Source organism: Ursus americanus, chromosome 28 (genome assembly GCF_024610735.1).
Source record: "Ursus americanus isolate L20-20 chromosome 28, mUrsAme1.1.p, whole genome shotgun sequence".
Classification (NCBI taxonomy): Eukaryota; Metazoa; Chordata; class Mammalia; order Carnivora; family Ursidae; genus Ursus; species Ursus americanus.
Window position 1 is genome coordinate 28,403,415 of NC_142154.1, and position 25,423 is coordinate 28,428,837.

General features: G+C 59.4%; 1 protein-coding gene across 1 annotated transcript in view; it reads left to right on the top strand.

The window, feature by feature from the left end:
• CSPG4 (chondroitin sulfate proteoglycan 4) overlaps positions 1-23,151 on the top strand; it is a 42,227-nt gene extending 19,076 nt beyond the window's left edge. The window contains exons 3-10 of the mRNA XM_045795138.2: positions 1,151-4,693; positions 6,044-6,526; positions 6,867-7,043; positions 8,711-8,909; positions 8,990-9,124; positions 9,253-9,419; positions 13,747-13,930; positions 14,232-23,151. Coding sequence (XP_045651094.2) covers positions 1,151-4,693; positions 6,044-6,526; positions 6,867-7,043; positions 8,711-8,909; positions 8,990-9,124; positions 9,253-9,419; positions 13,747-13,930; positions 14,232-16,066 — 6,723 coding nt within the window. The 3' untranslated portion in view covers positions 16,067-23,151. The remainder of the gene's footprint in view (positions 1-1,150; positions 4,694-6,043; positions 6,527-6,866; positions 7,044-8,710; positions 8,910-8,989; positions 9,125-9,252; positions 9,420-13,746; positions 13,931-14,231) is intronic.
• The last annotated feature ends 2,272 nt before the right edge of the window (positions 23,152-25,423 follow it).

Genomic DNA, 25,423 nt, shown 5'->3' on the forward strand with positions numbered 1-25,423 from the left:
GCCCCCATCTCCCCAGCCCTGCAGCGTCCCCATCTCAACGTGTCCCCCGGCACTCCCCTGGGCTGGGTGCCCTCTCTGGGATTCAGGAGCCCAGTGAACCCCCCTGCCAAGCACCAGTCACCCTGCCGTGCCATTGTCTGTTCATGATGGAAACAGCCAGTACTGCCAAAGCTTCTCCATTTTCCTGTTTCATTCTGCCAGGCACCACAAGCTTTATTAGCAAGGCGTCCTCTGACTTTCTCTCTTGAGGCTTCCCCTTCTCTATGAAGAGCTTGAGAACCCGAGGTCTTAGTCCAAATTTGGGAAAGCCATCTGCTTCCACAGCCCAGTGGGGAGAGGACTAGGACTGGTCATCAGTCAGCCCACCTGCTGCTGCCATTGCTTCTCACTGCCACAAGGCGTCACTGTGGAGCGAAGGCCGGGTACAGCCGGGCAACGCCACTCTCCCTTTGTGCCCCATAGGGGGATGCCTCCACCCTGTGGGGGTGCTCCGTACTTGGACTCCCGCAGCCACAGTTCTTAGTGCTCTGCTCTTCCAGTTCCCATACTCTGCCACCACCCATTCTACCATCCAGTCGTGAGAACATGGCCCCAGAGCCAGTTCTGGTGCCAATGTCGTAGGGACGGAACTGTGTTCTCCTCTCCCCAAGGATCCCTCACCCGAGATCCAGGAGCTTTTCTTTACGTAACCTTCAGCACAGAGAGCACCTGGAATTGGGCTCCCCATCCCTGAGCAGTGAGCCTGGCTGCCTCAGTGGCCCCAGGGCGTTCAGGGGATTCCCAGGTGCCCATTATCCCAGGGGTGAGTCATCTGGATACCAAGGTGATTTTCTGGTGGCTCTCCCGCATAGGAAAGTTGGGGAGAGTAAAAAATGCAGACTGAATTTCTAGGAAAGCGTCTTGCTATATGCCAGTTCTCTGATTCCCATCAGGGACCCCAGAGCCCATCTAGACCTGACTCAGAGATCACTTCGGTGAGTGTTTGGGGGATGAGTAGAGGTGGCAGGAAGGAGACAGGGGTGGCCTGAGAAGCCCCCGTCCCGGGACCTCCGCTCTGGGGACTCCGCTGTGGCAGACCAGCTGTGTTCTTACAGTAGAAGCAGATGAACTCAAAGCGCTGCCCCTCTCCCATTCCTCCACCTCTCCCCAGGTCAGACTCACGCTGGGCCAGGAGGAGCTGAGGCTGCAGACGCCGGCTGACACGCTGCTGAGCAACTCCGCCCCCCACACCGTGCAGCTGACCATTTCAGACAGCGAGGCCTTGCTGTCCGTCGATGGGCTCCTGAACGCCTCAGCCCCCGTCCTCGGAGCTCCCCTGGAGGTCCCCTATGGGATCTTCCTGGGGGGCACCGGGAGCTTTAGCCTGTCCTACCTGAGGGGAGCTAGCCGGCCCCTGAGGGGTTGCCTCCACGCTGCCACCCTCAATGGCCGCAACCTGCTCCGACCACTGACCCCAGGCGTGCACGAGGGCTGCGCTGAAGAGTTTTCTGCTGATGACAACGTGGCTCTGGGCTTCTCTGGGCCCCACTCGCTGGCGGCCTTCCCTGCCTGGAGCACTCGGGAGGAAGGCACCCTGGAGTTTATACTCACCACTCGGAGCCAACAGGCGCCCCTGGCCTTCCAGGCAGGGGGCCGGCAGGGGGATTTCATCTACGTGGACATATTTGAGGGCCATCTGCGGGCTGTGGTGGAGAAGGGCCAGGGCACGGTATTGCTCCACAACAGCGTGCCTGTGGCCGATGGGCAACCCCATGAAGTCAGCGTCCACGTGGATGCTCACCAGCTGGAAATCTCCGTGGACCAGTACCCCACACGGACTTCCAACCGTGGGGTCCTCAGCTATCTGGACCCACACGGCAGTCTCCTCCTGGGGGGGCTGGATGCCGAGGCCTCTCGCCATCTCCAGGAGCACCGCCTGGGCCTGGCCCAGGGGGCCATCAACGCCTCCCTGCTAGGCTGCATGGAGGACCTCAGCATCAATGGCCAGAGGCAGGGACTCCGGGAAGCCTTGCTGACGCGCGGCATGGGGGCCGGCTGCCGGCTGGAGGAAGATGAGTATGAGGAGGACCCCTACGGCCCGTATGAAGCTTTCTCCACCCTGGCACCCGAGGCTTGGCCAGCCGTGGAGCTGCCTGAGCCCTGCGTGCCTGAGGCGGGGCTGCCTCCTATCTTTGCCAATTTCACCCAACTGCTGACCGTCAGCCCGCTGGTGGTGGCCGAGGGTGGCACGGCCTGGCTCGAGTGGCGGCATGTGCAGCCCACGCTGGACCTGAGCGAGGCCGAGCTGCGCAAATCCCAGGTGCTGTTCAGCGTGAGCCGCGGGGCACGGCACGGCGAGCTCGAGCTAGACATCCCCGGTGCCCAGGCACGGAAAATGTTCACCCTCCTGGACGTGGTGAACCGCAAGGCCCGCTTCGTCCACGATGGCTCCGAGGACACCTCCGACCAGCTGATGCTGGAGGTGTCTGTGACTGCCAGGGGGCCTGTGCCCTCCTGCCTTCGGAGGGGCCAAACCTACATTCTGCCCATCCAGATAAACCCCGTCAATGACCCACCCCATATCATCTTCCCACACGGCAGCCTCATGGTGATCCTGGAACACACACAGAAGCCACTGGGGCCCGAGGTTTTCCAGGCTTATGACCCAGACTCCGCCTGCGAAGGCCTCACCTTCCAGCTCCTTGGCACCCCCACCGGCCTCCCCGTGGAGCGCCGAGACCAGCCGGGGGAGCCAGCAACTGAGTTCTCCTGCCGGGAGCTGGAGGCGGGCAGCCTCGTCTACGTCCACCGAAGTGGGCCCGCCCAGGACCTGACGTTCCGGGTCAGTGACGGGCTGCAGGCCAGCCCTCCTGCCACGCTGAAGGTGGTGGCCGTCCGGCCCACCATTCAGATCCGCCACAACACAGGGCTGCGCCTGGCCCAGGGCTCCGCTGCACCTGTCTTGCCCGCCAACCTGTCAGTGGAGACCAATGCCGTGGGGCAGGATGTGAGCGTGCTGTTCCGAGTCACCGAGGCCCTGAAGTTCGGGGAGCTGCAGAAGCAGGGGGCAGGCGGGGCCGAGGGTGCTGAGTGGCGGGCCACACAGGCATTCCACCAGCGGGATGTGGAGCAGGGCCGCGTGAGATACCTGAGCACTGACCCACAGCATCGCACAGAGGACGCCATGGAGAACCTGGCCCTGGAGATCCAGGTGGGCCAGGAGACCCTGAGCAATCTGTCCTTCCCAGTGACAATCCAGAGAGCCACGGTGTGGCTGCTGCGGCTGGAGCCACTGAACACTCAGAACACCCAGCAGGAGGCGCTCACCACCGCCCACCTGGAGGCCACCCTGGAGGAGGAGGAGGCAGGCCCCAGCCCCACCACCTTCCACTATGAGGTGGTTCAGGCCCCCAGGAAGGGCAATCTTCGGCTACAGGGCACACGGCTGTCAGACGGGCAGGGCTTCACCCAGGATGACCTGCAAGCCGGTCGGGTGACCTATGGGGCCACAGCACGCACCTCAGAGACAGTCGAAGACACCTTCCGCTTCCGTGTCACAGCTCCGCCGCACTTCTCCCCACTCTACACCTTCTCCATCCACATTGGTGGTGACCCAGACGCTCCCGTGCTCACCAACATCCTCCTCTCAGTGCCCGAGGGTGGTGAGGGCATCCTCTCGGCTGACCACCTCTTCGTCAAGAGTCTCAACAGTGCCAGCTACCTGTATGAGGTCATGGAGCGGCCCCGCCATGGGAGGTTGGTTTGGAGGGGGTCACAGGACAAGGCCACTGTGGTGACATCCTTCACCAACGACGACCTGCTGCAGGGCCGGCTGGTATACCAGCATGACAACTCCGAGACCACAGAAGATGACATCCCCTTTGTGGCGACCCGCCAGAGTGACGGCAGTGGTGGCATGGCCTGGGAGGAGGTGCGAGGTGTCTTCCGCGTGGCCATCCAGCCCATAAATGACCACGCTCCCGTGCAGACCATCAGTCGCGTCTTCCACGTGGCCCGGGGTGGGCGGCGGCTGCTGACAACAGACGATGTGGCCTTTAGTGACGCCGACTCGGGCTTTGCTGACACTCAGCTGGTACTGACCCGCAAGGACCTTCTCTTCGGCAGTATCGTGGCTGTGGATGAGCCCACGCGGCCCATCTACCGCTTCACCCAGGAGGACCTCAGGAAGAGGCGAGTCCTGTTTGTGCACTCGGGGGCCGACCGCGGCTGGATCCAGCTGCAGGTGTCCGATGGGCAGCACCAGGCCACAGCGCTGCTCGAGGTGCAGGCCTCGGAGCCCTACCTCCATGTGGCCAATGGCTCCAGCCTCGTGGTCCCTCAAGGAGGCCAGGGCACCATCGACACGGCTGTGCTCCACCTGGACACCAACCTGGACATCCGCAGTGGGGATGAGGTCCGCTACCGTGTCACAGCCGGCCCACACTGGGGGCAGCTGCTCCGGGCCGGCCAGCCAGCCACGGCCTTCTCCCAACAGGACCTGCTGGACGGGGCTATTCTCTACAGCCACAATGGCAGCCTCAGCCCTCGAGACACCCTGGCCTTCTCTGTGGAGGCAGGGCCTGTGCACACAGAGGCCACCCTGCATGTCACCATTGCCCTGGAGGGGCCACTGGCCCCACTGCATCTGGTCCAGCACAAGAAGATCTACGTCTTCCAGGGGGAGGCGGTTGAGATCAGAAAGGATCACCTGGAGGTAAAGGGCCAGGGGGCGCGCAGAGGTGATAGGCCAGATGAAGGGGGCCCTTCCAGCGAGCCTTCATGCCCGGTGTGGTTGGATGTTGGGGGATGCGCCTGTGGTGACTCCTGGGTTGGGTGTATGTCCGCGCCTTGGGTACGCACCTGTACGCATGCACGGGGGCATGCCTGCGAGTTTCTGGGGGAGTTTGCATGTCTGCCCGTGAGTTATGCGTGCCTCCGCATGTCAGGTGCACACACGTACATGCTGTGCTAACCGTGCAGATTCCTGGGCCCCACCCAGGCCATGGAATCTCTGAAGTGGAGCCTGAGAATCTGTATTCTAATAATAAGTTCCCTGGGGAATTTTCATGGGTGCAGACTTTGAGGACCGGAAGCCTTGGAGACAGATTTGTTTGATCTCCAGGCTCCCATGTCCTCAGCTCTTTTCCCAGACCCCAGACCAGGCCTCAGGACCTGGAGAGAGTGGCTGACCATCCAGGAACCTCACAGAGCAGCCACGGGCCTTCCAGCAGGCCTACTAACCCACTGTGTGACCTCAGGCCGGTCCTTGCCCTCTCTGCCACACTGCCAATTTCTGAGCCCTCTGTGGTTCCAGACTGTGATTAAACATGTCTGGCATCAGAAAGTCTTTGCCCTGAAGGAGGCAGCATTTGAGCCAGGTTTTGAAGAGCCTGGGGTTTCAGTTGCAGGGAATGAGGGGACAGTATTCCAGGCAGAGAGAACAGAATTCGGGAATACAGACAGTATTCCAGGCAAAAGCACGGGATCAGGAATGTGAGTTGGGGGTGACATGTAGCCTTTTGTAGCTGGACCATCAGGTGAGAGAGCACGCAGTGGCCCTTGGGCGGGACCTGGGTCTTCACGCTCCATAAAGCCTGTGGTCCGTGGCGTCTGCCCCTCTCAGAAGGATGGCGCGCCCTCTGGTGGTGAAGAGTATCAACAGCGGGGGCAGGGGCTCCCTCTGTGTATGCGTGTGTGCGTGCGTGTTACAAGGGTGTGTTACGTGTGAGATGTACGTGTGTGTCTGTGCCCACACATCAGTGTGTGGTGATATTGTACTTCTGTGTCACCGAATCTGGGGGCGTGTGATGGTGTACATCTCTTAGGGAGTGTGCGTCTCAGAGGCCATGTGAGCGTGTGACTGCCTCTGGGGCTGGTCAAAGGGTGCAGCCCCCCACCAGCTGCGTGTCTGGGGGTTGTGTGTGCGAAACTGAGTGCGTGTCTGTGTGTCTAAGTGAGCAGCGGCGCCTCGGCACTCCCTGGGGACGGAGGGGGGCGTGGAGCCGGAGCCTTTCTGGCCGCTAGGGACCACGACAGCCTCCCTCTGTAACCCTCTGCTAACCAGGCAGCCCAGGAGGCAGTGCCACCCACGGACATCGTGTTCTCCGTGAAGACACCCCCGCGTGCCGGCTACCTGGTGATGCTGTCCCACAGCGCCCCAGCGGCCCAGCCGCCCAGCTTGGACCCAGTGCAGAGCTTCTCTCAGGAGGCGGTGGACGCTGGCCGCGTGCTCTACCTGCACTCCCGCCCGGAGGCCTGGACCGACGCCTTCTCCCTGGACGTGGCCTCGGGCCTGGGTGCTCCCCTTGAGGGCGTCCGCGTGGAGCTGGAGGTGCTGCCCGCTGCGATCCCACTGGAGACCCAGAACTTCAGCGTCCCTGAGGGCGGCGCCCGCACGCTGGCCCCCCCACTGCTCCGCGTCACGGGGCCTTTCTTCCCCACGCTGCCGGGCCTTGGCCTGCGGGTGCTGGAGCCGCCCCAGCACGGGGCCCTGCGGAGAGAGGAGGCTCCTCAGGAGGGGTCGCTCAGCGCCTTCTCCTGGAAAGAGGTACAGCCATCGGGGGCCGTGGGGGCAGCCCGGCTCGGGGGGCCAAGCGGGGGAGCCGTAGGCCGAGAGGGGGCAGGGAGCGCCCATGGGTGGAAGGCCTCTGCTTTGATACCTTACGTCACTCCTTCCTCTCTGGGGTATAGAAACGACTGTCCCGTTTCCTCCTTCGGTCCTTCACTCCGGAGAAATGGCTGTCCCATTTCCGCCTGCGGGAACTGAAGCTCTGGAGGAGTCCGTCTCCCCCACCCCCAAAGGCAGCGCAACAAGGGTGCTGGGCTTGAGACTCTCGCAGCTCGCGGGCCTGCTGGGGCCTGACCTTCAGCCTTGGGTCTGTGGGCAGGTGGAACAGCAGCTGATCCGCTACGTGCACGACGGGAGTGAGACGCTGACAGACAGCTTCGTCCTAGTGGCTAATGCCTCAGAGATGGACCGCCAGAGCCATCCCGCGGCCTTCACCGTCACCATCCTGCCGGTCAATGACCAACCCCCCATCCTCACCACAAACACAGGCCTGAAGGTGAGAGCAGCCTGGGATCACCTCCTAACTCCCTTTCCAAAGAGAGGCCCAGCACATAGCTCCCCCTCTCTGAGCCTCAATTTCCTTCTCTGAAATGGCGACCCTGCCACGTGCATCCCTGGGTGGCTGGGAAGAGAGGAGGATTATTTCACTGAAAATAGAACAGAGGTATGAGACTTTGTTATTGAACACTTATAAGTGCAGTAGGCAGCCTTGTGAATGGCCATCCTTGGCCCTGCTGTTCCCTGGACTCGCCCTCAGCAGGAGGCTTTTTCTATGGCTCAGGACCAGAACTCCTGAGGAAAATTCTTTCAAGCGCTTAAGGGTGGACTCCAGGTGGAGAAGGGTTAAACTCCCCCCTGCTACCCACAGCAAGTAAAAGCCACAGCTTGGCTCCCTGAGCTCCTGCCCCTTACATCCCCGCAGAACGCAGAACAGTGGTGCCCTCACTAAGCGGAGGTCAAACCTGAGGCCCAGGCAGGTCACCACATTTCTCCACAGTCACAGAAGTAGTTACTGGTGGAACAGAAAGGGCATGGCTTGACCAAGATCACACAAGATAGTGGATGGGCAGGGCCCTGATGCCGGCTTCTAGGGTGGACAGGAGTCACAGAAGGATTCAGAAGAGAGCTGACTTGGGCCGTCTGTGATATGAGGCGCCGAACACCTTTGAGGGTAGAGGATGTACCTGTGGGGAGCTCCCCGCCGCGGGGAGCCAGCAGAGGGCGGTACCGGCTAAGCGCGGCCCTGAAACCACAGGCATGTGGCGCTGTGTGGCATCTTGGCCACCAGGTGATGCTGTCCACGGTGTTTGTGCCAGGAGCCGGGAGCTAAAGCCCCACCTCCACGCTGGGCTCCCCCTCCGGAGCTGGGGCTGGGGCTAGCCTGGGGCTGGGAGAGGAGCCCTGGAGTCCGAGAGGGCTCAGTTTTCCAGGTATGGTAGACCCTCCCCGAGGCCCCAAGTTGCTGACCCAGCTGGGGTCACGTAACAGGATCCCAGAAATGGGAGCCTGCCCTGCTGGCAAGCGGGAGGCCGAGGAGGGCTCCTCTTCAGTCTGAGCATGGGGAGGGGCCTGCCCACACCCCTCCCCCAGCTGGTTGGGCCTCGTGACTGCACCGAAAACAGCGGAGTCCTCACCGCAGCGCTGCTTCCGTGCTGTGGGACAGGAGCCAACCCTCAGCCTCCCCTGCCTCTGTGCCTCCCACATGCCCTCCCTCACCTGGAAGGGGAGCCCATTTATAAGCATCCTGGGCAATCAAAGCTCACCATTCCCGTAGTGTGCCCAGCCCATGCCCAGACTCACTATGGAGGGTCTAAAGGGAGGCCCCCGGCCCTGCGAGTGAAACAGAGCCCGGTAATTAGCGGCGCACTCAGTCAGGGCTGGGGGTCTTTGAAGGGAGAGAACTTGGTGAGGGTAAGAGCTGGGGGCTTCCTGAGGTCGGGGACACGAGCTGGCCTTGTAGGACAAGCAGGATTAGGGCAGAGAGAAGGGAGCCTGGGCCCTGGGGTGACAGGGGAAGGTGAATGGGGTGGAGGGCCCTTCGTGAGGGGGAGCCCAGCATGGCCCAGGCCTGAGCTGCAGGCGATGGTAATGGCCTGGGGGCCAGGGAGGAGAAAGGTGGGAGAGCGTGGTGGGGACAGAACTTTCACAGGCCTGTGTCCCCAGATGTGGGAGGGGGCCATGGTGCCCTTCCCTCCGGAGGCCCTTAGGGGCACAGACAGTGACTCAGGACCGGAGGACCTGGTCTACACCATCGAGCAGCCCAGCAACGGGCGGGTGGTGCTGCGGGCGGCGCCGGGCACGGAGGTCCATAGCTTCACCCAGGCCCAGCTAGACGGCGGGCTCGTGCTGTTCTCGCACAGAGGTGGGTACTCAGAGGTGGGGTGGCCTGGGGATGGGGAGCCACCGTGGGCCAGTGAGACCCAACTCCGCCCCCATCCGCAGGAGGCCTGGACGGCGGCTTCCGCTTCAGCCTCTCCGACGGTGAGCATGTTTCCCCTGGACACTTCTTCCGCGTAGTGGCCCAGAAGCAGCTGCTCCTCTCCCTGGAGGGCAGCCGGACGCTGACCGTGTGCCCAGGTGGGTCTGCCGAGCACGGCGTGCTTTGTAAGCTGGTGACACGCCAGGGTCACGCTGCTTCGCCAGCAGTCGCAGACCTCGCCCTGGCTCCTGGTCCAAGGCCAACAGGCCCCTTCTGCCTCTCACAGGGTCGGTCCAGCCGCTCAGCAGCCAGAGCCTGAGAGCCAGCTCCAGTGCAGGCACTGACCCCCGGCGCCTGCTCTACCGTGTGGTGCAGGGCCCCCAGCTGGGCCGGCTCTTCCACGCCCAGCAGGGCAGCACTGGGGATGCCCTGGTGAACTTCACTCAGGCCGAGGTAAGGGCCCAGCTCTCTAGAGCCACCACGTAGACTCCATCCAGCCCGGGTGGCCCGCTCTGCCTGTGGACGTGGGCACCACTCCCACCTCACGGGCAGCAGACACAGACACTCCCTGGCCCCCCCACGGCCCAGGCTGTGCTTGCCTTGCCCTCCGGGAGCCGCCAGTCCCGTAGGCAGAAGGGTGCGGGAGATCCCAGCCCAGAGCAGGGATAGGGTCCTGGGGCGCGGCTTCCAGAAGGAAGCTGCAGTTGGACCTTAGGAGCTGGAGAGGGTGCTCTGAGTCAGGGACACTAGGGCACCCCTTGGCTAGTGAGGGGCCGTGCTTGGTTCAGGGGTGGAGTTAAAGGCAGCTCTTGGGCTTGTGAGAGGTGTGAGCCTGGGGCTCAGGTCAGGAGCCAGCAAGAAGCAGAGTGGATCCTGGGAGCAGATGAGTGGATAGAAGGCAACCGAGGAGGTTGAACTGGGAGTGAGGCTGCCATCTCTTCAGGGCCTAGCTGTCCCAGAGCATGCCAGAGGCCACCAGTTAAACACTGGAACTCTTAGCCATGGGTAGAGGTATACTGCTAGGTTGCTGGGAGCGCAGGACTCTGTGCTAACTGTGCCGGGCGGGCCAGCAGCCATCGCTGAAATTAACACCCCTTCCAAGTGCAGGAGGTACTTACTATGACTGTCCGGCAGCCTTGGCTCTCTCCAAAGGCAGAGCAGGTGGGGAACTTTCAGGCGTTAGGGAAAGCGGTCGCTCTAACAAGGGGTGCTCGGCAAAAGGTCTCTCACGTCGGCATCCCCCAGGCCCAGGTTTTCTGTTCTCATGAAGTCCTGGCTTCTGCCCAGGTCTCCTTCCCATAATAAGATAGGGTGTAGCAGCTGAGCACCCTGAGTCCCTGGGAGCCTCTGTCATTGGATGCCCAGGAAGGGGGAGTGAAGAGGGCCAGGCTTTAGGGTCCCACCCCCACCCACAGCAATACTTGGGATGAACATGAATGGCCACCAGGGGGCCAGGCTGGCGGTGCCACCCTGGGAAGCCGGGAAGAGGCTTCGTGGAAGAGACTTTGTCCTGGCTTTGGGGCAGGGGCAGGGCAAAACTGGGTCATGTCTTGACAGCACCACTGTCCTGCAATACTTAGTTGGGTGGGGCAGGGATCAGGTGTCCCGTTTTGCAGATAAGGAAACTGAGGCTTACAGAGATCAGGTGACTGACTATTCGCAGCATGAGGCTAGTAAGAGGCAAAACCAGAATTATGGCTTCTGACTGCTAGTCCAAGATTTCTCTCACCAGAGGACACCGCTTGCTTCCAGAGCTCAAAGACCCCTCCCTGTCTTGCCTGTGATTTGCCTCATCCCCAATCAGACACCTCCCAACCACAGACGCTCCTGCAGGCATCCATCCCCCCACCCACCCCTGGGGGTCTCCACTTCCCGCCACCATTCAGCCTGGGCCAGAGGTTACACCTGACAGTCCTCGCGGGCCACATCTGGCCCACAGATGTGTTTTATTTGTCCTGCACAAGGTATTTAATATTTTTAAATTAGTGGTCAACATATAACCTTTGGGGGATTTTTCATACACTCACACACACACATACACACACACACACACACACACACACACACACACACACACACACAAGCCTGACTTCCAGTTTCTTTTTTTTTTTAAGATTTTATTTATTCATTTGAAAGAGAGAGAGTGCAAGTAGGGAGGAGGGTCAGAGGGAGAAGCAGACTTCCCGCTGAGCGGGGAGCCCAATGTGGGGCTCAATCCCAGGACCTAGAGATCATGACTTGAGCTGAAGGCAGACACTTAACCATCTGAGCCGCCCAGGTGCCCCGATTTCCCGTTTCTTAAAAGGCTCTGTTCCCTCCTGCAGCAATCAATTCAGGAGCAGCCGCCCTTTCACCTGGGCTCTGCTCCCCCTTTAGAAGCATGGTGATCCCCCTTTAGCGTGTGGGTGGCTCCCCCGTGAGATGGGGCACTGCTCTCCAGTTCATCACTACCCTGCGGTCCTAGAGTCTCCCGCAAGCTGGGACCCCAGTTTCCACCTCAGTATTGCATAAGCCCTATGTTTCTAAGAAGAGGAAACAGATCCCCATCTCCTAAAGGGGGAACACAAGAGATAAACCAAAAGGATGCACTTGGATTAGCAGGGGGAAGGAGCATACTTCTTCCTGGAAGCGAGGAATATCCCTAGGTGTTTACCAAACAGCCCTGGAGAAGAGCAGCTGCGGCAGGAGTGGTAGGAGGTGAGGTCGCAGGGCTAAGGGTTCAGAGTGGGATCTTTGTGGTCAAATGAGGAGCCAATGTGCTGTCTCAGCAAGAAGGACCTTTTTTTTTTTTTTTTAAAGATTTTATTTATTTATTCGACAGAGAGAGACAGCCAGCGAGAGAGGGAACACAAGCAGGGGGAGTGGGAGAGGAAGAAGCAGGCTCATAGCGGAAGAGCCTGATGTGGGACTCGATCCCGTAACGCCGGGATCACGCCCTGAGCCAAAGGCAGATGATTAACCGCTGTGCCACCCAGGCGGCCCAGCAAGAAGGACCTTACTTACATTTTAGAAGGCTAGCTCTGGCTTCGGTGTTAAGAACAACCGTGGGGAAGGGATCAGGGGCCACACTGGGACACAGGAGGCTATGGCGATAATCCAGGCCAGAAGTGATGGCGTGGGAGACAGGGAGGAGTCAGGGATGACTCCAGGGGTTTGGGCCTGAGCCACTGCGAGAACAGAGCTGCCATCGTGTGAAGTGGGAGGACTGGGAGAGGCGCGCAGGTCAGGAGTGTGTCTGGTGCAGGCTACCCTTTGAGCCGTCCCTTAGACATCCACACGGAGCTGCCAGGAAGCGAGCAGCTACGTGAGTCTGGAGTTCGGGAGAGAGCAGTCTGGGATGGGGACAGAAGTAAGGGGGTCATCTGCAGAGCTGACCTGGGAGGACCTGCAGCTGAAGGAGGACACGTGGGATGTGCCTGTAGATAGAGAAGACTCTAAAGGCCAAGCTACAGACACTGGGGAGAAGAGGAAGGACCAGGAGTCTGTGAAGGAGGAACTAACGAGGCAGGAGGAAAACATGAGAGTGGGACATGCTGGAAGCAATGGGTGTTAGAGGAAGGAATGCGCAACTATGTGCAACGCTGCCTGCAGAGCAGGTGAGTAACACGAGGCCCACGAACCCACCGTCAGACCTCACAACACAGATGCCATGGGCACCCTCGGTGAGAACAGGAGCAAAAGCCTGGGTAGACTGCACTCAGGACAGCATGGGCGGGATTATAGACTATTCTTTTTGGAGTTCTGCTGTAAAGGAGAGCAAAATGGGGGGAGGGGTGACAAATGTTGGTGGAAAAAGTGAAGTCACAAGTCTTTTCTTTAAGAGGGAAGAGAGGGGGCACCTGGGGGCACAGTCAGTTAAGCATCCGAGTCAGTTTTGGCTCTGGTAGTAATCTCAGGGTCGTGATCTCAGGGTTGTGGAATTGAGCCTGCATTGGGCTCTGTGCTCCGTGCTCAGCACAGAGCTTGCTGGAGTTTCTCTCTCCCTCTGCCCCTCTCCTCTGCACACGCACGTGCTTTTGCGCTCTCTCTCTCTCAAAAAATAAATAAATCTTTAAAAGAAAAAAAGATAGGAGCGCCTGTGTGGCTCAGTCGTTAAGCGTCTGCTTTCGGCTCAGGGCGTGATCCCGGAGTTCTGGGATCGAGCCCCACGTCAGGCTCTTCCTCTGGGAGCCTGCTTCTTCCTCTCCCACTTCCCCTGCTTGTGTTCCCTCTCTCACTGGCTATCTCTCTCTCTGTCAAATAAATAAAATCTTTAAAAATAAATAAATAAATAAATAAATAAATAAATAAATAATAAAAGAAAAAAAGATGGAAGTGGAAGAGAGAATAACATGGTTGAGTAATGATGGGAATGTTCCCTTTTGGGGGAAATTGTCACCGTAGGAGAAAGAAGGGAGATGGTAAAATTGGTGTCTTCAATGGGGAAGAGGAGCAGGGACCCAGGGCAGAAGTGGAAGGACCAGCTGTCGAGAGAAGCACGGATAGAATACTGCCTTCCCCAGGGGCTCAGAGAGGTGAGGTGATTTGCCTGAGGGGGCAGAGCCCAGATTTCACAAGACATCAGGCTCCAGAGCCAGTCTCCTCACTGCCACATGATTGCCAATGGTGACCCACTGAGTTAGTGAGGGATAGCACGGGTTACAACAGACATGGAGCCAGGGGGAGCCAGGAGAGCCGAGAGTGAGGCCGGGCACGGAGGGCTCATCAAGGAGCCTGGAAGGGGCTCCCGGGCGCCACGGTCTCAACCTGCCTCTCATCCCAAAATGGGGTCCCCCCACAGGTGTATGCTGGGAATGTTCTATATGAGCACGAGATGCCTCCTGAGCCCTTCTGGGAGGTCCATGATGTCCTGGAGCTCCAGCTGTCGTCACCCCCCGCCCCTGATGTTGCCACCACCCTTGCTGTGGCCGTGTCTTTCGAGGCTGCCTGTCCCCAGCGCCCCAGCCGCCTCTGGAGGAACAAAGGTGAACCACATGATGGGCTGGCACAGTTGGGGGGACGTTGGGCAGGTCCAAAGAGGTGGGGACACGAGGCCGGGGTCAGCAGCTCCCATGTCAGTCCCCAGGACCTGGGAAGTTATGGGAGGGTGAGCAGGTGGGGACGCTTTGAGGTCAGAGAGGAGACATGATCCTTATCCTCCAGGGGACCCGGAGTCCCACCTTAGGGTACCTGGTCTGAGGGAAAAGGCACAACCTTGCGTGGGGTTGAGGTTCTGAGATCTTTCTTCAGTGGACAGGACCTTCATAGCCTATGCCCCACCCCCAGGTCTCTGGGTCCCCGAAGGCCAGCGGGCCGAGATCACCACGGCTGCCCTCGATGCCTCCAACCTCCTGGCCAGCATTCCGTCACCCCAGCGCCCAGAGCATGATGTACTCTTCCAAATCACACAGTTCCCCACCCGGGGCCAGCTGTTGGTGTCCGAGGAGCCCCTCCACGCGGGCCGGCCCCACTTCCTACAGTCCGAGCTGGCCGCAGGGCAGCTGGCCTATGCCCACGGCGGCGGGGGCACCCAGCAGGATGGCTTCCGCTTCCGTGCCCACCTCCAGGGACCGGCGGGGGCATCCGTGTCAGGACCCCAAACCTCAGAGGCCTTCGCCATCACTGTGCGGGATGTGAACGAGCGGCCGCCACGGCCACAGGCGTCCACGCCGCTCCGGCTCACCCGGGGCTCCCGCGCGCCGGTCTCCCGGGCCCAGCTCAGCGTGGTGGACCCAGACTCGGCGCCCGCGGAGATCGAGTATGAGGTGCAGCGGGGCCCCCTCAACGGCTTCCTGAGTCTGGCGGGGGCCGGCCCGGGACCCGTGGCTCGCTTCACGCAGGCCGACGTGGACGCTGGGCGGCTGGCCTTCGTGGCCAACGGGAGCAGCGTGGCTGGCATCATGCAGCTGAGCGCATCCGACGGGGCCAGTCCTCCCGTGCCCATGTCCCTGGCCGTGGACGTCCTGCCGTCGGCCATCGAGGTGCAGCTGCGCGCGCCCCTGGAGGTGCCGCAGGCTCTGGGGCGCTCCTCGCTGAGCCGGCAGCAGCTGCGAGTGATGTCAGACCGGGACGAGCCGGACGCCGCCTACCGCCTCACCCAGGGGCCCCGGTTCGGGCAGCTCCTGGTGGCCGGGCAGCCGGCCGCCACCTTCAGCCAGCTGCAGGTAGACCAGGGGGAGGTGGTCTTCGCCTTCACCAACTTCTCCTCCTCTCGCGACCACTTCAGCATCCTGGCGCTGGCCCGAGGGGCCAACGCGTCAGCCACAGTGAACGTCACCGTCAGGGCTCTGCTGCGCGTGGGGGCGGGCGGGCCGTGGCCCCAGGGGGCCACCCTGCGCCTGGACTCCACCGTCCTAGATGCTGGCGAGCTGGCCAACCGCACAGGCAGTGTGCCCCGTTTCCGGCTCCTGGCAGGACCCCGGCATGGCCGTGTGGTCCGCGTGCCCCGGGCCGGGATGGAGCCCAGGGACAGCCAGCTTGTGGAGCAATTCACCCAGCAGGACCTCGAGGACGGAAGGCTGGGGCTGGAGGTGGGCAGGCCAGAGAGTCAGTCCCCAAGCCCCACGGGTGACAGTCTCACACTGGAGCTGTGGGCACAGGGTGTCCCCCCTGCTGTGGCCTCACTGGACTTTGACACTGAGCCTTACGATGCGGCCCGACCCTACAGCGTGGCCCTGCTCAGTCTCCCCGAGCCTGCTCCGACAGAAGCAAGGAAACCAGAGAGCAGCACCCCCACGGGGGAGCCAGGCCCGTTCGCCTCCAGCCCCGTGCCCACCGCGGCCAGTGGGGGCTTCCTGGGCTTGCTGGAGGCCAGCATGTTCAGTGTCATCATTCCCGTGTGCCTGGTCCTCCTGCTCCTGGCACTCATCCTGCCCCTGCTCTTCTACCTCCGCAAACGCAACAAGACGGGCAAGCATGACGTCCAGGTCCTGACTGCCAAGCCCCGCAACGGCCTAGCCAGTGACACCGAGACCTTCCGCAAGGTAGAGCCAGGCCAAGCCATCCCGCTCACGGCAGTGCCCAGCCAGGGGCCCCCACCGGGGGGCCAGCCCGACCCAGAGCTGCTGCAGTTCTGCCGGACACCCAACCCCGCTCTCAAGAATGGCCAGTACTGGGTGTGAGGCCTGGCCTGGCCCAGATGCTGATCAGGCCAGGGACAGGTTTGCTCAGGCCCCGGCCCCATCGCTCCCATGCCCTGGTGCTGAGTATCCCCAGAGCCAGAGATACCTGGGGACATCTGGGGTGGAGGGTGCTGGGAGGAAGTCCCAGGGGTCCGGGACCAAGTAGAGTCAAGAGCTGGAATTTCCCCAGCTTTCTCCATGCCTGGAGAACTGCAAGGGGGCGGGCCAAGGTCAGAGGCAGGCTTGGAGTCAGTCCCTCTGCCCTGGAGCTAATTTGGGCTGTCAAAACCAGAGTGACCTCCTAGATATGTCAGGACTCCGGATCCTGGGTCTGTGATCTTGGGTAAGTCACAGCTGACCCAGGCTGCTAAGAGGGCAAGGAGAGGAGAGGGTCGGGGAGACGGACAGGGATTCCTGGCTTTTCCACTCCAAGCCAGGCCTCCCTTTGTCTCTGCCCCAGAGTTGACGGGAAAACTTTTTCCCCTGGTTTTTTTGGGAGATGGTATTCCCTGGAGCAGAGGGCAGGAGAAGGGAGCCCCTCCACTCTCTAGGAGACATAAGCCAGTAGAATAATATATTCAGGGTGCAAGATGGGGTGGGTTGCTCTGGGGATGGGTTTATTTAAGGGGGATTGCAAGGAAGCTATTTAACACGGTGTCGAGCTAGCCCAGACTGATGAGGCCCCTGAGAGTGCAGGATGGAGGAAGGTCTGAGGCCAGTTCATCCTGACAGGCTGAGGCCTAGGTAGGCAGCATGGGTCTGTGGCCCCCGAACAGGCTGGGCTGGGGAGTGTGCAGTGTCTCGGGCCAGGGGTCACTGCAATGCCTGTGCTCCTCCAAGGACTGGGGGTGAGCAGTTGGGGGCACGCGACTCCACGGGGCCTGGATAAATGGTGCTGCGGATGTTCTGGACAGCTGTGTGCTGTTTGTCTGACCGTGCCCTGGGCCCTTGTCCACACCGGCCTGCAGTCCCCTGGGGCAGGCCGTCCCACCAGGCCTCAGCCAGCAGGCTGCACAGGGCCACGTGAGCCCTAAATGTCCACCTCCAGGGGCCTTTCAAATCTCCTCTGTTCCCACCTGTGTAGGCAGGTGGGCCAGTCTCTGCGCGATGAGACCAAAGCCGTTTGGTTTAGGAGAGACCGGCTAGGCGCCCTCCAAGGAGTTCAAAGAAACAATGAAATCAGGAGATGTATTCGGTGTCCCAGCCATAGATTTCTTAGCCTGAGTTTTGGCCTCCACAGCCTTGTCCCTCTCCGCGTACCTCTCAAGCAGCTGGAGCAGCAAAGCTCAGGAGAATGAGGGGGACGTAGGGTCCCAAGGCTGGGACCTGGTGCTGCGGGGGAGACGAGGGGACCGCCACAGGTGTCTTCCTTTGGCTCCCTGGAGATTTCACAAGGAAGATTTCTATTGGTCTCCACCCCCCAACAAGAAGACCGAGGGTGCTCCTTCTTGAAGGCAGGGTAAGCGGCAAGGATTCTGAAAGGCCAGCTGTCCCGAGAGGCCATCTTCTGGTTAGAGATGGATTTAAGATACAGGGTGTCCGGAAGACCCTCTAGGAGCTAAGGAGTCACCACCTGCTGCCCCTCTCCCCTTTGAGGGTTATGGGCAACGAGGACAGATTCTGGATCCCAGGTGATACGGCCTGGCACTAAGCTGAAGTCCTCAGAGGAAGTGCTGCGTGGCAGGTGTGGGAGCTCAGGCTGTCGGAGCCTGGGGCCTGAGCCCAGCCAGACTGGGGATGGAGACCCCCAGCCAGCCTTTGACAGCTGACCCATATCTGGGGACCAGAATCACCTCTTCCTTGTGTCTCCATATCGGTAACATCTGAATCGGCAACTAGGGCAAGGGAGGAAACTCCCTCCTCCCCACTGTGCTGCCCCTAGAGCGCCCTGCCAGGACGCTTCTCAGCACCCCTTCCCATCTCGGCATCCCCCAGATCCTCCTCCAAGCACAAGATTTGGGCAGGTGACCTGGAATCCCAGTATATCACTGCTGAAAGGGCCCCCAGGGGACCAAGGGCAGGCTGCGAATCAGAGAGAGTTGGGTGTTTTCCAGTCACACACAGCCAGGCAGCGTTAGAATAGACCAGGCCCCAAGGCCTAGCCAATTCTTCTTGCCACACTGAAGAGCCTGCCCCCAAGGACTGTCGCCAGGGCCCATAGATGGGGACCCCCATAGAGATCCCTTTACACCAGGAGCTCAAAATCCTGGCCTGGCCTTCTTTTGCAGCCCAGTCTCTCTGGCACCCCTTAGGCCAGCCTCATACAAGGGGCCCTGCCAAGGGTGTCTCCACACCACACCCCGCCCCTCTGCCCTGCCTCTTCCTGGAGCTCGAGGCCGGATCCTCAGGGCCCTAATATCTGGTGCCAGTCTCCACCCAGGGCGACCAGTTTCCCTGGGAGTGTAAGCGGAGACAAGGGTAACAGACCCGCCAGGCAGGATCTTGCCTCATCTCCTATTTCCCGCCCCCCCCCCCCAGGACTGACGACACCCTCTCTGTTCGCTCAGCCCAGCCTGCCCTGCCGCCCCAGTGAGCTGGCACAGGCTGGCACTGCTCCAGCTCCTTTCCGCCTGCCCTGGACAGTGGGCCGGCACCCAGGGCATGGTGCACATGGCTCCATGAGGACCTGGGAGAGGCTCTTTCACTGGAACACCAACCTTGGAACCCACTCTAAATGTGGGGCCTCAATTTACATAAATCCTTCGCAGATTTCAGATAGGCACCCAAGGCTTAAGGGGATTGCTCTCCACTTTGCAAAATAACTCACTATCCCCTTACTTTAAGAAGTCAGCTCCTCCCAGGCACTGAGATGGAAGCCAACCTGTGCACAAGTGCTTAGGAATGTCTGGGAGCCTCTGACCCTCTTCTTTACACACACACACACACACACACACACAGTGCACTTATGCACACAGCTGTGTACCTTTAGACCTTCAGACACACAGCAGAGACATAAATACCTGCCTACGTAATACATACGCCCACACATAGATACAGGTGCACACAGAAACTTCGGATATCAGGACTCCTTCCTTGTGGGCCCTCCTCAGAGCTGGCCATGTGGCGCCAAGGGCTAGGACTCCTGACCATCCGGAGACCCAAACTGACATCAGCAGAGCCAGGAAGTGGAACCACAGCAGAAAAGGGTATGGGGAACAGGGTAGGGATGGCCAGAGAGCCCAGTTCTTGGGCTCTCTAGCTTGGAAGTCCTGCCTACCACCCTAAACGCTTTAGCCTCTTAGATGGTAAAGAAGGGGCTCCCTTTGAGCCCCTCTCCTCGTGCTGGGAGCCGGCCCTTTAAGTGGAGCTGCTACGGCAGCTGTGGAACCCACAGAGCTGGAACCATCACCCTCCAATAAGAAGCATGGGATAGCTCTCCCCTTCCCCCCCTCCAGCTCTCCTGACTGGGTGGGAACTGCCAGGGGTGCTGGCATCTTCCTCTGGGCCCTGAAGATTCAAGATCGTCAAGGAATGGAGGTACCTAGGCAGCCCCAGAGTGCTCTGGTTGGGTTTCCTGTTCCTTGCCAGAACAGGTGAGGAAGCCCTGGCAAATGGAGGGAGCCAGGATGGGAACCAGACCTGCTGGAGCCCTGTCGCCACAGTCCCTCTGGTACCCACAATTCACTCGGACTTAACACCATCCCTTCTGGTTACCGCTAGGATTCGTGGGGCATGGGCAAGGGCATTTTGTGCCAAAAATGCTGTGGGAGATGCCCATAGGAATCCACCCAGCCCTTCCTGAAGAGCCCCAGACGTGTCAGTAACTGCCACACCATGATGGATGCCCTAACCCAGGCGTGTCAACGGGCTGGTGAGGGGAAGCCTGGAGTGGGAAGGCAGCTGCCTCTGCCTGCTTCCTTCTTTCCTGACAGCGTGCTGGGTCTTTCCATGGAAGGGACAGCCATGCAGCTGCTAAAGCTGAGCATGGCCAGCTACCTCCTGGTCCCATTGCCCTTCTTGGGGTCATGAGGTACAGTATTTAATTGATGGCTGCTGTCCTCATCAAGGATGCCAGCTCCTGGGTGGTTCAGTCAGTTAAGTGTCCAACTCTTGATTTTGGCTCAGGTCATGATCTCAGGGTGGTGAGATCGAACCCCAAGTCAGGCTCCACGAAGGGCATGGAGCCTGCTTAAAATACTCTCTCTCCCTCTGCCTCTCTGCCCCTCCCCTCCTCAAGCACGTGCTCTCTCTCTTAAAAAAAAAAAAAAAAAAAAAAGACGCCACCTTCTCAGAGGGCCACCAGGATAACTGGTGTGTTGTTCTGCTGTGTTCCTTCACAATGCAGATGTCCTAAGACCCCCTGAAGACAAAAGTAACCCTTGGTTAAATCAACCAGTGGCCAAGAAGGGACTTTTCTACGCAAACACAGCCTCAGCTGGGAGCTTGAGGAGCTCCAGTGCCCCCCAACCTGGGCACTGCCAGCTCTGTTAGCCCAAAGCCTAGCGCTATCCCAAGACTTCCTTTGGATGCCTTGTGAGGTCACACAGGGCTCAAGTGAGCCAGTCTCTGGGTCCCGAAGGCCCAAGCTAGATGGCTTGTCTAAGTCTTTGCTGCTCAAAGTGCGGTCCGTGGACCAGGAGCACCAGAAGCATGTGGGAGCTTGTTAGATATAAGGACTCCTGGGACACCTGGCTGGCTCAGTCAGAAGGTGAGACTCTTGAGCTCAGCGTTGCGAGTTCGAGCCCCACTATGAGTAGAGAGATTACTTTAAAATCTTCAAAAAAGAAAAAAAAAATGAGGACTCTCAGGCCTCACCCCAGATCGTCTGAATCAAACCCGCATTTTAACAAACAGTAAAGTTTAAGACACATTGACTTAGGTTCTCCCCGTCACCCTCTGAATGCAGAAACAGAGCTGAGAGAGGCAGGGACCAGGCCAAGATCATAGTAAGTCAATGACAGAACTAGAAAGAGGTCAGAACCCATCATCCGGTTCCAGAGTTTTGTCTTTCAACTCAAACTGTCCATCCTTCTTCCCCACACTCTTTTGAAGATTTGTGGGGACAGGGTTCTGTTGTGGGGGTGCCTGCTCCAGGGGCCTCCACTGAGGACAAGAGGGAAGCGGAGGACGAGGCTGGTAGCCAGGTCTATCCAGTGGGGAGGGTCTGCAGAAGAAGCCCACTTCCACCCTCACCTCCCAAAGACAGCATCCCTGGAGAGTGCAGCAGCCCCTGGCACCTTGCCTTCTGCAATCCAGCTAGTCCCTCCCTCCCCACCTGTCCAGGTTCCACCTGCAGAGGGAGGGACAAAAGGAGGGGTCCGGCCAAGGCCCCCAGTCAGTGCATTGGGTCTCCCCCACAGTAAAGCAACAGCCGCCAGCAAAGGAAGGGGAAAGAAGCTGCCTGTCAGGACACGGCGTGGGCCTGGTCAAGAAGGAGGGGATGGGCCTCCCAGAGCACTGTGTCCTGTCCTGCAGAGGGGTGGGGAGCAAGGGAGGCTGGACCACTAACTTTCCCTTCTGCCCCCAGAACAAATGCTGTGGCCCCCCAGCCTGTGTGCTGCCCTGGGTGCTGGGCGTGCGTTTGAGGCCCCCAACTCCCCTCCCCTCCCAGGGTGCTGAGGCCCCAGCCCTCTGTCCTTTGCAGTAAACATAGTTCAAGGCTGTGTGCCCATCAGAGGCAATGTCCTGCCAGGCCCGGGGCTAGATACATAGATGTTCGGTAAATGTCTATTGCCAGAATATAGCCCCTCCTTTCCCACAGTCCAAAAGGCCACCAATCCCACCCAGACCCCATATCCTGACTTCCCATCTGGTTCCCCTGGCTTCCGTCATCCCTAGGAGTGCCACCAGGGCTCCCAACTGCTGCTCTCGTCCCCAGGCCACTTCCAGGGCCCAGGCAGACCTGGCCCCAGGTCCTAAGTTTCTAAGGAGCAGGTTTAATCTATCCCTGCCAGACTCTTCAGCACTCACTTCTCTCTCCCTCCATATTCACCTGTGGCTCCCTCCTACCAGATACCTGGGGTCTAGCTGCTCAGAGGCACATGGGCAGAACACTTTGACCAAATCATATGTGGGAGCCTACCACCGATGGAATCAAACTGATTAAATGGGACAGGAGGAGTAGACAACCCAGAATCCCCTTACACTCAGCCTTCCCCTGCCGCTACAGCTCCTCCTCAGAGCCTCCAGGAGCCACTGGCCACCGTGCCAGCTGTTCTAAACACTGCAGGGCTCACCTGGTCCCAACCTTCCACAGGCAAGCAAAAGAGACCAGCCAAGGGTGCCCCTACCTTTACCTGACCCAGAGGACCCTGCATTCAGTTGGAGGTCTCAGAGTCCCAGCCTACCTCCTGGAGGCTCGAAACCCTTCCAGATGCCAAAGCTACATCTTTCAGCAGAGGGATTCCCAGCACCTAGGGAGGCATCAGGACACATGTGTGTGAGCCAGGGATCCGGACATGCTGGCCAGGGCAGAGACCTCCAGGAGCCAGAGAGCAGCAGAGAGAACCCTGTTGGGTCTTGTTGGGGAAGGCGGAGCCCTCTCTAAAGGGCTGTTGAGCAAGCAGGCAGGTGGGTGAGGCTGGTGGAGCCTCAGCGCTCCTGGAAGGCTGTGAGTCAGGGCAGAAGGCTCCTCCTGAGTCAGCCCTGCTAGAAGGTTGCCCTGTGGGCGTGGCTCCTGGACTAGGCAACTGAGGCGGGACCCGTGGACCCAAGAAGCTTCCAGGCCCGGGGACTTCAGCCCCTCTGCCCCATGAGCTGCCCTGAGCAGCTCAGTCTGGGGATAGAAGCCATGAACTGAAGGAGGGAGGGCAGCGATGGTGATTATGTCTGCCCAATGAACTTACAGAAGTCCGCCCACCTGTGGAGGGATGTTAGACCCTAGCAAGTCCGGAGCCAGGCCTGGGAGAGCTTGCTACCTGCTTTCTGCCTACAGCCCCGACTCCTGTCTTCATTCCTGCCCAGTTCCCAGTTCCCACTGCCATGAATGGTAGGTGATTAGCCAGAGGCCCCACCCCCCTGCCTGAATTAGAACCTCTCGAAGCAGTGCACCTGACCGAGGCTGCTTTTCAAAGTGTTGTGGCAAAGCTCTTAGAACAGCACCAGGCACATAGTAAATGCTCAATAAATGTTGGCTATTATTATCAGTGCTGTTATAATAGTGGTTATTATTGAATCGCCTTAGCATATGGGTCTGGCATATTGTAGAAGCTTAACAAATGGTCAAACTGACATTCTTGTTATTACTATAATTCATTACAGCCATCACAGTGCCTGGCGCACAGTAAGTGCTAAACAAATGCTCAGTCCTGGAGTATTTGGAAATTCCCCATTTGGAAAAGAGGGACATCAAGGCACTCTCCTTTGCTGGGCTTTGGCAGGGAGAATGAGGTGTGCAGAAGGGGTCATGTTCTGGCTAGAAGCTGGCAGCCATGCTGACCTCCCTTCCTCCACCCCACTCCAGTGATCCAGAAGACCTCAGAGGAGGCTTGACCCCGGGGACCCAAGAGGGAGGAGTGGCACTTGACCCTGCCTTGCAGGTAGAGGAGGGCAGGGTGGGAAGGAGGGTGGGCCCAGGGAGGGCCAGAACACAAAGGCTTCCCGGAGAGGGGAGCCTGGGCTATGCATGAAGGACAGGGAGTGCCAAGCTTAAAGCGGAACACGAGGGCAGGGGCCAGATGATGTGGGGCCAGAGGGCCGAGAAGACCGGCCCTGGAGCAGACAGGGGCTCGGGGAAGCAGGCCAAGAGAAGCTCTGTGGAACCCCCAGTCTGATAGGGAGCAGCCCCCTGGAGTCGAGCTGGTGCTGGGCTGGAAGTTTGTTCTTCCCCGCTACCCTCCTGCCAGGGCCAACCCTGGAAGAAGCAGAACTGGGGTGGGGAGTGGGGGAGTGCTGAGCCCCTGGGCCAGAACTCTGCACCCAGAGGCCCCCCAGTTTGAGTGAACTCATCTTCCCAGGGGTCACCCTGGGAGCCTTAGGGGTCAGCCAGGTTGGAATACCACCACCCCTCACACATAGCTAGCCACCCCCCATCTAGCTGATGCCAGCCCAAGTGGGCTGGGCTTCAGTGCCAGGGAAGGAGGCTGCCTGCTCTGCCGCCTGGGATGGCACTGCCTCCTACTATCCAGAGAAGGACAAGGAGTGGCTCTCTGGGCCACTGTGGCCTCAAACCCAGCCCTCCAGAGGAATGAGCAGGGACTGGTACATACATCCTTCCCACCCTTTCACACGCCATGCCTTGCTGAGAAAGGGGGAAATACTCCCCAAGAGCAAGTCCCTGGATTCTGGGGGACGTGGGAGATGATGTCAGGGAGGAAGCATGCTTTCAGCCACCAGCTGCTGCAGCAACACACACATATGCACGCACGCATGCACACACATATTCACAGGACTGCCCCACGTGGCAGTGCACACAGGCAAGTGCAGATGCACTCCCCGACAGCGGCTGACCTGTGCAAACCACAACACACACACCTACCCTCCCCAGAGATCTGAGACACGGCCCTGAAGACATCCCAAGCCAGGGCGCTGTGCTAGGCACTGGGGCCACGGCAGTGAGCAAGGCGAACACCAGCTGCCCCCAAGGCTGCCTTCTAACGAACAGATATATTTAAAATCTAACTTTTGCATAGAAGTATTTATTTGCAGATGAGAACGTGCGATGTCTGGAGTTCGCTAGAAGCAAGGGATGTCGGGGAGTAAAATACTGGCCCAAGGTTGATCATTGCTGAAGCTGACACATGGGCACATGAGGATCTATTAGTTTCTCAATTTTTGTACGTGTTTGAGACATATATGTATACAGCTGGCAGTTGATAATAAATAAAACGAAGAACAGCAAGGCAGGGCAAGGGGACAGAGGACTAGGATTAGGAAGACTCTTTAGATTAGATGATCAGAGAAGGCTTCTCCAAAGAGGTAACATTTTAAGCAACAACTTGAATTAACTGAGGTTTGAACCACACAAACATCTGAGAGGAAGAACATTCCAAACGGAGGAGGTCAGCAAATGCAAAGGCCCTGAGGTGCAAGCGTGCTGGGCTTATGTGAGGAACAGCCAAGACTACAGTGGGTCTGGAATTCTGCGACCAAAGGGACAGGGGTTCCAAGTGCCATCAGAAAGGGGCCTTGTGGGCGGTGGGAGCCACTTGGAAGCTGGAGTCAGAATGGCAGGAAGCCCTAGAGGTTGAAAGCAGGGTCCAACATGATTGGATTTAGAATAGACTTTTTTTTTTTTAAGATTTTGTTTATTTATTTGAGAGAGAGACAGAGTGCGTGCACGCATGAGTTGGGGGGAGGGGCAGAGGGAGACGCAGCCTCCCCACTGAGCAGGGAGCCCCACGTGGCTGGATCCCAGGACCCTGAGATCGTGACCTGAGTTGGAGACAGACGCTTCACCACTCAAGAGACTAAGCCACC